Source organism: Electrona antarctica (assembly GCF_951216825.1).
Source record: "Electrona antarctica genome assembly, chromosome: 3".
Classification (NCBI taxonomy): Eukaryota; Metazoa; Chordata; class Actinopteri; order Myctophiformes; family Myctophidae; genus Electrona; species Electrona antarctica.
Genome location: NC_136808.1, coordinates 50,727,422 through 50,740,117, shown reverse-complemented (window position 1 = coordinate 50,740,117; position 12,696 = coordinate 50,727,422). Strand labels below are relative to the sequence as shown.

The window sequence follows — 12,696 nt, the reverse complement described above, 5'->3', positions numbered from 1 at the left end:
TAAACAATCTCAAATAATCAACTACACTTTAGAAGTAAGGCCGAAAATAAACAATATTTACTTCACAGGATGTAGGCTGCTGTAGCTTCTAAGGAAAGCCTGGTGACGAGTATCGGCCAGTACCGGTGACGCGCTGCGTGAGTCAACTCCCCCTCCCCCACACATATAAATGTCCGGTGACGTAGCCCCTCAGTCAGCATTCTTTTCTTCTCTTCGCCGGTTTAGCTGCTAGCTAGCTCTGCTCTCTGCCAGCACAGTTAGCATTAGCAACATTAGCTCTGCTCTCATCCTGATCCGCCGACCGTCGTCCAACCGCATCCCCTTTTTCCTGTTTATTTATTTCTCCTTTGTGTGCCAGACAACAGCTACACTGACGTCCCTTCAGTGAAGGTAATGGTCGTTTTATTATCGTGGAGGTGTTTACTTTGTACTTCTTCCTCCAGGATGTGGATGGAATGGATGCTTTGCTATCCGCCGGTTCGGTTTGGCAAGGCTAACTCTGGTTGTTGAAAAGAAAATGGGCCAGACATTTTTTTTTTCTTCCCGTTAGCGGCGATCGACTGAGTTCAGCACGACAAAAACACACACAAACGCGATATATTTCATGAGATGGAAGGCCCAGTTCGGCAAATAAGACTTAAATGGCTGAGCTGAGCGAGGATATATCGGTGTTATTACATGTTTATTGTGGTTTACACAGAACAATTAAATAGCCAGGGAGTGTCGCAATGCTAGCTAGGCGCATGACGGTTTTTTTTCCTTTCTCGTGCTCTGCTGTTAACGGATAACGATGAAAGCAAAGCGCTTCGGAACGGAACAGTTATTAAATACTAATACTATGTATTTCTCTTAGTTCACCGATTGAGCCTCTGCGTTTAACGGTGATTAACGGCCCTATGGAGTTATGTGACCATGTATCCGTTAGCTAGGTAGCTAGCCCCATAGCCAGATCGGCCGGAAGATGTCGACGATAAAGGAAACCACCTGCGTTTTTATCACTCCATAGATGGACCATGATGTCTAAGCGACTGTTCGCTTCCGCGAGTTCATCTTTGTAGCCACATTAAAGTTACAATCTGTTAACAATCCGTGGGTTTCGTGTCCCCCGGCTCCCCCCCTACAATGAAGATGCATTAATGTGCTTAAAAAATTAACAGTAGTTGGTTAGTGTATGTCCTACCCGACACCATGTCCAAAATGTTTAAACTGAGGCAGAATGGGGTGGAAAGGGAAACTGCTCCAGATGGGCTAGTTATATTGTAATGTACTCTGTATATTTTATATATTAAAGTCTCGGATTGTAGCCAAAATGATACATTGCAATTGTGTTTCTGGAGCGTTTAAATGTCCCCCATAGATAAATGGGTTGTGTATCCTCCACTAGGGAACGCAGGACTGCGTTCCCTAGTGGAGGATACGCTTGTATTACATGGAGTAGTATTCATTTGTATTCTGTGACTAGAAGACATATAAATTGTTAGGATCTGTGATTATACCTAATTTGATACATGTCTCTCTCTTTTTTTTTTTAGATCGCTTTTTTCCCGCCCCATCCCTTTTACATTATTCTTTTCAGATATTCTTTGCCAAGCCGCCAAAGTGGAGAGTGCGATCGTAGAAGGGGGTGCTTCTCGTTTAAGGTATGTAGCACATCATTTGATTGAAGACACTAGGGTTAAGTCTATTGTATTGCCTGTATCTATCTCTATAGATGGGGAGTTTTTTTTGCGGGGCGCTATCCCCTCCTATATACAGGTTTAATGTTTATCTTTGGTTCAATGTTTGTTTTGTAAACGCCATTGACAATGAAGGGAAAATGTACGTCATAATGTGCCTCATTACGTCATATTGTCTTTTTATTGTTAATGGCGTTTAATGTTTGTTTTACATCACCATATCAACATGAGTCAGACTTTAATATATTAGCACCCCTCACTTCACACGGGTGTGATTTTTTTTCTTCTTTTTAAATAAGACATAACCGATACATGACATAACAATAAGACAGACACCATACTGTATAGATATCAGTTTTTATCGGGGGCGGGGTATTTACCGGTTTTTTTATTTACCGATACACCAACAGTATAAATCGGGTATATATTTTTTACAGTTATGTTTAAATCAAAGTCCAACATCTCAAGCGTCCTTTCCCCTTCTTTATCAGTGCTTCTGTGGGGGGAGGAGGAGGTCGTGGTGCATCTCAGCACTATCCCAAGACTGTCGTCAACAGGTGCCTTTACTTTTACTTTGTATCTAGAAGAGTGGTTCTCAAACACTTTCATGTCAAGGCCCCCCAAATTAATATGTATTAGGCTGAGGACCCCCATCTGAAAAAGCGTGATAGATGAGTGATGTCAAGGCTGGCCACATGTAGTCCGAGGTCCACATTGGAGCCATGCTGTCCCATGTGGAAATGCCAAGATCCACATGATTCGATCTTTATATATATTTTTTATTTTTATTCTCCACTGAAAACAGGACTGGTCAGCAAGGCTTGTATGCAGTAACGGATCCAGGATTGTCAATTTGGATGGGCAAACCAAAGTGGTGGGTGGTCCAAATCAAGTAATGGGCCAGAGTAATTTTGGCTGGGCCGATTAAAGTTTGCACTTCCCATGTCGTTAAATTACAGTAGGAATGTTGTCTGTGGTATAGGTATGTTCTCGCCAGTCATTTAGAGGGGGTCAGTTGTCCAAGTTGGCCCATTAGGCCCACCCACAGCGCCATATCGGCTTGTAGCATAAAGGGAATCAATAATTAAAGGCCATTTTGTCATTCTCTTAAGAGCAAAATGGCTGCCATGTGGCATCTAAAGGTGAAAAGGGCAGAATTTGTTGACATGATTGAGCTAATTCTTGAGTCCAAAATAATTGGAAATGTTGGAAAGCCAAGAATTATACTGTCTGTGTGTGTGTGTGTGTGTGTGTGTATATCATGTGTGTCTTGTGAGAATTTGCAACATTGCACATGACTCATTGTGTTTCCAGCTTCAACTGAACAATAAACTTTAATAACGGTCGTATTTGTTTGTGCATTGCAGCGAGCTCCTGGGGAAAACCCCAGGACCTGGCGAGAAACAGAAATGGGTACCTTCTCGAAGCACTAGACGAGAGGTCAGCTCCTCCAATGAAAAAGAACAACATGATGCAATCTTCAGAAAAGTGAGAGGGTATGTTTCCAAAACGATCCCAAATCTGCTGAATCACAGATTTACTCTTAACTGTACACCACGAAAAGCTCCTTTTCTGCTGCCGATAAGACTGATAGTGCAGACATGACATCTATTCACCTGTACAGTGTAACAAAGAACATTTCTAATAACTTGGGCAAGAAATGGGCCATGCAGTTGCTCAATTTGGTTCTTTGTGCATTTGCGGCTGCTGGTTTAAAAATCTCCATGCAGGGAAAACTACCATGCATTGTAGCGGAGTCTATTATAACAGTCAAGCTACAGTAGTAACGCATCTCTTTACCACTCAGTAGGTCTGCAGCATTTTTTTATTAGTGCGACTAACTATGTATTTTAATGTATCTTTTTCTCTTAAGCATACTTAATAAGCTGACCCCTGAGAAGTTTGACAAGTTATGCCTTGAGCTCCTGAATGTGGGTGTAGATGCAAAACTGGTCTTAAAAGGAGTCATCTTGCTGGTGAGTATAATGGCTACAATTTACAATCTAGGCATTTAGCAGATGCTCTTAATCCAGAGCGACATTAAGCAATAACAAAAAAGCATGGCATACATCACATATATATATATATATATATATATATAATTTTGTACAACACATGCTACTTTATATAGTTTTACTTTATCAAAAGAACCCATGCACAAGCAACCAACGTGGTTGGGCCGATCGTCGCAGTCCCGCCCCTTACCATGGACCAGGAAATGAATCCCAATGATTTTTTCCCATAGACATTTCGTAAAGTATTTATTTAAAGACCTTTTTAAGCGTCGTACGAAGCCAACTCGAGTCGTGACAAATCATGACAACACACACAATATTTTGGACCAAACAAATAATTACATAGAAGAAAAACAACAAAGTGCCGTTTTTTTTCTTCTTTGTAATTATTTTTTCGGCCCCAAAAATTGTGTTTGTTATGATTTGTCACGACTCGAGTTGGATTTGTCCGTGGCGTAAACTTCTTTAAATAAATACTTTCTGAAATGTCTATGAGGAAACTGAACGGAGAATCATTTCCTGGTCCATGGTAGAGGGCGGGACTGCGATGCTCTATAGGCCCACAGGTTCATGATCTGGCCCCCAAATTGTGCTGATATGATCAATATTTGACTACAGGACATTGTCAAAACCAGACAGTGCTCCGAAATTGTATTAATGGTATGAGCCGCTCTGTAGCTAAATATTAAGTGGTTTGAGCCCAGCTGTCGGGTACTGTAGCTGCAGCAATTCGGTAGTGATGATTTTTCTTTCTTTGTTCAGATTGTCGACAAAGCCCTTGAAGAGCCCAAGTATAGTTCACTATACGCTCAGCTATGTCTGCGCTTGGCAGAGGAGGCACCCAACTTTGATGGCCCCTTACCAGAACAGACCATTCAAACACTTCAAACACCACAAAAGCAGAGTACTGTAAGTATAGCATTAGTATTGCAAAAATGAGGTCCTGCCACAACTTTTCAGACCCTTTTCTTGAAACTGTTGCTGTACTCTTGTTTTCAGACATTCAGGAGACTTCTGATTTCCAAGCTTCAAGATGAATTTGAGAACCGCGCCCAAAATGTTGACGGTGAGTAAATAAGATGCATCTGTTAATGTTTCAGATGTCGTAACGTATGACATGATCCTTGGATTAAACGTTCCACTTGTCTTTCCACAGTCTATGACAAACATGATGCTCCTCTCACCTCTGAGGAAGCGGAGCAGCGTACTATTGCCAAGTACAAGATGCTGGGCAACATCAAATTCATTGGGGAGCTTGGGAAAAATGATCTTATCCATGAATCTATCCTTCATAAGTGCATCAAAACAGTAAGTTGAGAGCACTGACATTTTTAGTTTGGAAGTTGTACGTTTTAACCTATGCCTTACAATGAATGTCCTAATTGTTGCAGCTTTTGGAAAAGAAGAAGAGAGTACAACTTAAGGATATGGGGGAGGATTTGGAATGCCTCTGTCAGATAATGAGAACAGTGGGGCCTAGGCTTGATCATGAAAAGGCAAAGGTAATGATTCAGAATGCATAGTTTGAATAAAGGTGTTATCTTGGAAATTCCTGGAAATTCCTCTTTCTTACATGACTCCTTTTTCTCTTTCCAGTCTTTAATGAATCAGTACTTTGGCCGCATGCACTCCTTAATGAACAACAAGGACTTGCCTGCAAGGATTCGTTTCTTGCTGCAGGATACCCTGGAGTTGCGAGAGAACAATTGGGTGCCTCGCAAAGCTTTTATTGACAATGGACCAAAGACGATTAACCAGATTCGTCAAGATGCATCAAAGGTTCGTTTACATAAATAGCATAATGTATGTCAAAGCTAGTCTTATTGCTCAGAATGTTCTGTCTGGGGGGTTTTCCATCATGGTGCCTGAGTAAACTGAAACTTAAGGGGCTTTGAGGTCTCATTTATAAAATAGAAAATGATTGTCCAGGCACCCTGTTGTGCAAAGCTTTTATTTTTTGCATGGCTCAGCAAAGATGGAAAATTTCCCTCACACATTTTCTGCTAAAGGGAGCCTTTTCAGGGTTCAACAAGTTGCAACAGTAAGTTAAATGATGCCAACAATCAACATAAATTTGAGGTGGAAATTACTGTAGTACATGGGAAAACAATTTGTGCCCCATATAGAATTTATACTGCACTGTAATAGTGTGGATAATAAACAAAATTACCAAGATATGCCTTAGAGGCTGAAATGCAACATTCTTTTGCAGTCTTGAGCATTCATCCAGTTGCAATGCACACTTATAGAAATTTACCCAAGATACAAATGTTGCAACCCTGAAGAGCCTTCCTTACATTGACAAACATCATGGCATAAGAATCACTGTCTAGTCTTTTATTATATCATCAAAAATATTTGAAGTGCATTTTTGTCATAGTTTTAAATATGATTAGATGGCATAGTTTTTTGTTTGTTGTACTAATAGAAATGTCCATTATCTATGGTATTTCTGAATGGATGCAAACTTGTACTTTGCAGGATTTGGGTGTTTTTATTCCACCAATGGCCCAGGTTAACGAATGGATGCAAATGGCGCAAATGGCCCAGGGTCTTTCTGAATGGATGCAACATTGTACTTTGCAGGATTTGGGCGTATTTATTCCACCAATGGCCCAAGGAAATAGAACTGACTTCTTTATGGAAAACGCCTTCCTACAACAACGTTTCAAACTTGACAGGGAAACTCTTGGCGGGTTGGCTGAGATGTTTGGACAAATGCCTGGTAAGATGACTCAAGGGGGTAACTGAAAATGTACCATATTTTTATATTTGGGCTTTTGTGTTACAAATCTTTTCACAAAAGAGCAGAGTATCTTAGTCGTTATTGTACTAAAAAAAATAACTTTTCCCCTCAATTTTCTTTGCTCCATAGGATGTGGTATTGGCACAGGTCCAGGGGTTATTCAGGACCGCTACTCTCCCACCATGGGACGTCATCGCATTAACCCACTCTTCAACGGCCACAGTGGACACGCTGCCCCTGCCCCCCAGTCTCAATTTGACGGAGGCAAATCCTTCATGAAATCAAATCAAGTAAATACTCAAAGTAAAGTTGGTTGGTGTTCTGAATACAAAACGACCGTTGTTGCACACATTAATGTTTCAAAATGTGTTCCAAAGGGACAGAGTCTGCCGTTCTACAACCAGAACCAGAATCACGTATTGCAACAGGCTCAAAACAAGGATATGGCTCCACGGTTCATCAAGAAAGGACTCAATACTGATGAGGTACAAAACCTTTGCTTTTATTTATTTTGTCTCCATATTATTGGCATTTGGTTGGTTGGTCTAGTTGGCAACTTTAACCCTGATGTCCCCATTTTGGGAACATCATAGGTAAACGTGTTTGAAAAATGAGATCTACAAGCTCACAACACTGAGCATCCATTTTAAAAAAGGTTGGGTGGAAAAATAATTAAACTGGGCTTTAAACCATTTTGGGCGGGAACCCCTTTTGGTGGCATTATGTTATACTTTAGCTATTGAAAAATAGCAGATCTACAAGCTCATAGCGCGGCACTCGGTGCGGTCAAACGGCGGCCAATTACATATAATGTTGTAAATGCAGTTCAATGACAGCTGTAACTGGCATTCTACATTCACACCTGATTTACACCAAATGCATCAAAAGCTTATTGTTTATTGCTTTAACCCTTCTAGATAAGTCTGAGACCAGCGCAGTCATTCCTTATGAATAAAAACCAAGTGCCAAAGTTGCAGCCACAATTACCAACCATGATTCCTCCAAGTGCTCAACCTCAACGCACACAAACTCCTCCACTGGGACAGGTACAGACTGGGAACAAACACAAACTCCTCCACTGGGACAGACTGGGAACAATGCAACCCTTTCATCCATATGACATAAATTCACTAAAACAAACTCCTTTTGCATCTCTTTGGCAGCCTCCACAGCTCGGTCTGAAAACCAACCCCCCTCCTATTCAGGAAAAACCAAAGACCAACAAAAAACCTCCTCCCACAAAGGAAGAGTTAGTTAAAATGACGGTAAGTTCTTTAGATTAAGCAGTTGCACTTCCTAGTTTATTTCGTGCAGAAGATGTATTTGGTATTGATTGGTGTTCTTCTTTTAGGAGACATTAGTGACCGATTACCTTAACAGCAAGAACATTGAAGAAGCTGTGAATGTGGTCAGGGACATGAGGGCCCCCAAACACTTTCTGCCTGAGATGTTGAGCAAGATCGTGATCTGCTCTCTTGATCGCTCTGATGAAGACAAGGACGACGCCAGCACTTTGATCAATGCTCTGCGTACGGAGGGGCTCGTCTCTGGTGAAAACTTCATGCAGGTAAGCCGAGAGTTGGACTGGCTATTAATCAGAATCTGCAACACCCCAAATAATGCTCTTATGGCAGTGTATTTGTCCTCAATGAAAATGATGGGTGCACCGCAATCATTCCGATATGATATATCCCTCTGCGGCAGGTAGAGGGATTCATGTTGTGAGTGATCGCTCACATAACCGTGATTTGGTCTCGTCTGCATTGAGAGTGAAACCTGAACTACTAAAATAATTATCGTATGAACACTGCAACTACTACAACAACTTTTCAATGCTGACTTTTTCCATCTTCTTGATAGGCGTTTCTGAGTGTTCTTGACCAGTGTCCGAAGATCGAGGTGGATGTCCCACTGGTGAAGTCCTACTTGGCTCAGTTTGCAGCAAGGGCGATCATTGCAGAGCTGGTGAGCATCGCGGAGCTGGCCCATCCCCTGGAGAATGGCACCCATTTCCCTCTGTTCCTGCTCTGCCTTCAGCAAACGGCCAAACTTAAGGACCGCGAGTGGCTGACTGATCTGTTCCAGCAGAGCAAGGTCAACATGCAGAAGATGCTGCCTGGTATGTCCAAACCTAAGTCACTACAGTGTTCAATTAAACATTGGGGGCCTGATTTAATAAAGTTGTCTAGATTTGGATTACTAGACTGCTGGGATAGGGATGTGAGACGTAACATTCCAGATGCACGATATAATCAGTAGCATATCGAAATTGGCCATTTCGGCCATAAAAATGCCATATCGGTATCTGCTTATTTTCACCAATATTGATGGCACAATAATGTGACTGGCGATGGCTTTGTACTTGCATAATTTGACTAAGAGTTGTGAGAACTTTCCTCTTTTCATAACTATAATGGACAAAATAAATCTGAGTAGCTATACATTTTTACTTTTAAATGTGTATGCCTGTCTCTTGTTTACAGCTTGTGGCGCAAGCTGATCTATATTTAGTTGCTGAAGCTGGTATGACTGCATTCTTGTTTACTGAACATTTCTTCTCTCCTCTAGAAATTGACCAAAATAAGGACCGGATGCTGGAGATCTTGGACGGCAAAGGGTTGAGCTTTCTGTTCCCTCTGATGAAACTTGAGAAGGAGCTGCTGAAACAGATTCAAACGGACCCCTCTCCCCAGTCCATCTACAAGTGGATCAAAGACAACATCTCTCCTAAACTTCACACTGACAAAGGCTTTGTCAACATCCTTGTGACCAGGTATGTGTTCTGTACCATGCTGTCCTGTAGATTATTCAATCTATTTATTGTTTAATCAAACGGCATATATATATATATATATATATGAAAAGACTAAATCAAATATGTATTTTATACAATTTGTGCAGAGGTGTTGTGTTAAAATAATGTAAATGGCTGCTCAGAATGTGTTGTGAGCTTGTAGTCTATAGAATGCTTCCTCCCCCCCTCCACCCTTAACCCATAATTAGTTTTTCTGTTCCTGAACCAAGCACCATAGTTTTGTTCTTCAGACTCATTGTTTACCTCTTCCTCATCAGCTTCCTGCAGTACATTGCATATGAGATCGATGCCAGTGAGGAGGCGGACCAGCTTTCAGCCCCCACCAAGGAACAACTGGATCAGGAGAAGCTGCTGCTGCTGGCCTTCAAACCAGTCATGCAGAAGTTTCTGCACGATCACACTGACCTGCAAGTCAGTGCCCTCTACGCCCTGCAGGTCCACTGCAATGCTAGTGCTTTCCCTAAAGGTATGTGGACACTCGGAGGCTATTCCTATAGGGCCAGTGCATAGGGAGGAGTTTCACTCGGAACGGGTTATTCTGGTTGCCATTTTCCTGACTACCAGTAGGCTATAGTAGTAGGCTGCTAGGTTACATAGTCCAGCCTCACTGGAGACCTGTACAATTAAATAAACACTGGTTTGGGTGTCGGATGACAAAATTACATAACCTTGCTCCTCAACATTAGGACCTAATGGGTCTGCCCTGTCTGTTTTTATATAACTTCCATTCAACCGCTGGCCGTCAGAAGTATGCTTCCATTGTAGCCTTGCAGTGCGTTGACTGTCGGAGATATCAAATAATTAAATGCACGCTGTATGGTTTCTTTGATTTGGGTGTCAGCTGACAAAATATCATAACCTTCAGCAACATTCCCAAACAAATGTGTGGTCTGCTCTCTACCTGTCCTCAAACGAGCATGACAGTGTAATCCGATTAATTATTTACTGCAGAGAGAACACATGTTTGACTGATCACTCGTCACTCTTGTGGTGTTTTCCCCCTCTCCCTGGTTCCATAAGGATATGTCTTCTCGTCAAGTAAGATGTAAACATTGAGAACTGTTTTGACGGGAGGGGAGGGGAGGCGGCTATCAGATCAGAACACCCAAACATTTTCTAATGGCGAATAATAATACCACCATCGATCCAGAGCCATATAGTAGAAGAGTTGTGACAAGTCAAAGATAGGAGAGATGGAAGATGGTGTACTGCCTTGACAGTGTACACACCAGCATTACTGACAAGCAAACTTACGAACTACAGACTGGTAGCCTAGCATCCTACTAGCCTACATGTAGACAGGAAGATGGCTCCAAAATCCTACCAACGCATCACTATAGAGCGTCGCAGTCCCGCCTCCTACCCGGGACCAGGAAATGAAATCCAATGCATTATTCTCATAGACATTTCGTAAAGTATTTATTTAAAGACGGTTACGCCGCGGACAAAGCCAACTCGAGTCGTGACAACTCATGACAACACAAACAATATTTTGGACCAAACAAATAATTAGAAAGAAGAAAAAAACGGCAGGTTACAACACTTTTTTTGTTGTTTTTCTTCTTTCTAATTATTTGTTTGGTCCAAAATATTGTTTGTGTTGTCATGAGTTGTCACGACTCGAGTTGGCTTTGTCCGCGGCGTAACCGTCTTTAAATAAATACTTTACGAAATGTCTATGAGAATAATGCATTGGATTTCATTTCCTGGTCCCGGGTAGGAGGCGGGACTGCGACACTCTATGCCCTCCCCCTATAGTGGTCTGGACAGAAGTTATGTGTTCACACTGTTCTTTGTGTCCAACAGTACTATAGGCTGTTAAAGGATCTTGCACAATGGTTTTATTTCTACTGTCCTCTTCCTCAGGCATGTTACTGCGTTACTATGTGAACCTTTATGATATGGAAATAATTGAAGAAGAAGCCTTCCTTGCATGGAAAGAAGATATTACCCAAGAGTTTCCTGGAAAGGGAAAAGCATTATTTCAGGTATGTTTTATTTACAATCCTAGTGAGTTGATTTAAATGTGTGCATGTTTGCCAGGATTTGTGTGTGATCTGCGATTGACCTTCATTTTGAGAAAATGTTCTTTTCTGGTGCAGGTGAACCAGTGGCTCACCTGGCTGGAGACAGCTGAAGAAGAGGAGTCGGAAGATGAAGCCGATTGAGGAACCAGCCAAAGCCTTATGGTGTGAAGCTGAGATTTAATAACAGCTTTTTTTTTCTCTTTGTGCCCCATTCCACCCTTAAGCCTGATTTACACTTTGTCATACAATGGTGGTGTGTCGAAAATGGCAGATCTACAAGCTTGCAATGCGTCAACATCTGTAACATTGTTGTAGATCAGCTATTTTTAGAACTGATGATGGAGCATAAATTATGCATAACCTTCCCCATATATAGATGTGTAATCTAACAACTGTTACGGTTTATTTTGCCATGTTAAGCCAATACATCTTTTTTTCTCTTCTCTGTTGCCCTCCTTGCTCTGGTCTGGCTCACGATGTTAAAGAAAATCATTATACACATACAGTAGTAGCAGTTTGAAATCTTAACCTTTTTCTACCACTACAAATGTATTGCAAAGGGCCTGGCCCTGCTACTTTACCTTGTGTTAACTGATTAGAAGTGTTGCTGAAATGCACTTTTGCTCATCGTACCTGAGTCGTTGCAATAGTCTTATACATTCATCCATGGATATTTGCTCTTGCATATAATCCTAAAGTAATCATGCTGACAAATAACTTTAATGGCTAGTTGTTTCTACCTCCTTGTTAATGGGCATCATGTGCTTGAAGTTCAATTCTGTCAGCCTATTTCAAAGGAAAATGCCTAGAGTCTGGACTCATGCATGTCTTTATCAATAGCCTGGTTAACTTAAATAATTTACCCTGATTGTAGGAACAAAAATTCAGTCCTTAAGTGCTTGTAGGACACGTGCTGGAAGAGATGAAAATGAAAGTATGCGGCCTTGTTAATTTATCAACCCCATGTTGGTCTGTACCTCCGCTTGTATGTTAAACTTTGATACTTGAATTCCTCATTGGCAACATGTTCGCAATTAGCCATGGTTGTGTCTGTTTCTTTTTAACAATTTCCAGCTCATACTATTAAGCATAACTTAATATGGACTGAATTTGATTTTGATACTTAGATTTTCCACCTTGTGTGAAAATTTTAAGCCCATTTGCCATATTTGTCTAATCTAGATATTTATTGTTTTTAATTATAAACATCAAATTATCAAACTGTACAATGAAACTTTATATTTAAGTGTTACTGTAAGTGCTACGAAATGTGTAAGTGTACCACTATGGCCCAATTTCAATAAAGATAACAGACAACCGAGTTTCTTTTCTTTCTCTATGATCTCAATGCTGCAGTCATCTATTTTAGGACCTCCCAGAACAGTCAGATTATCATAATATTAAAGTTGTTACTTGT

The 12,696-nt window shown here is 41.1% G+C and overlaps 1 protein-coding gene across 2 annotated transcripts; it reads left to right on the top strand.

Moving 5' to 3' along the window:
* Nucleotides 1–207: 207 nt before the first annotated feature.
* On the top strand, nucleotides 208–12,600 carry eif4g2a (eukaryotic translation initiation factor 4, gamma 2a). Of its 2 annotated transcripts, none has more exons than XM_079497104.1 (22): nucleotides 208–390; nucleotides 1,533–1,640; nucleotides 2,168–2,233; nucleotides 2,482–2,550; nucleotides 3,044–3,172; nucleotides 3,550–3,652; nucleotides 4,454–4,600; nucleotides 4,691–4,757; nucleotides 4,848–4,999; nucleotides 5,083–5,193; nucleotides 5,288–5,470; nucleotides 6,278–6,416; nucleotides 6,567–6,727; nucleotides 6,815–6,922; nucleotides 7,355–7,483; nucleotides 7,601–7,702; nucleotides 7,789–8,004; nucleotides 8,298–8,556; nucleotides 9,006–9,210; nucleotides 9,510–9,718; nucleotides 11,119–11,240; nucleotides 11,355–12,600. In XM_079497104.1, the coding sequence occupies exons 4-22, from the start codon at nucleotides 2,534–2,536 to the stop codon at nucleotides 11,418–11,420; spliced, it is 2,625 nt and encodes an 874-aa protein (XP_079353230.1). In that variant the 5' UTR covers nucleotides 208–390; nucleotides 1,533–1,640; nucleotides 2,168–2,233; nucleotides 2,482–2,533; the 3' UTR covers nucleotides 11,421–12,600. The 2 variants fall into 2 exon arrangements, with proteins under 2 accessions (XP_079353230.1, XP_079353229.1); XM_079497103.1 differs by having other exon boundaries at nucleotides 6,173–6,416.
* The last annotated feature ends 96 nt before the right edge of the window (nucleotides 12,601–12,696 follow it).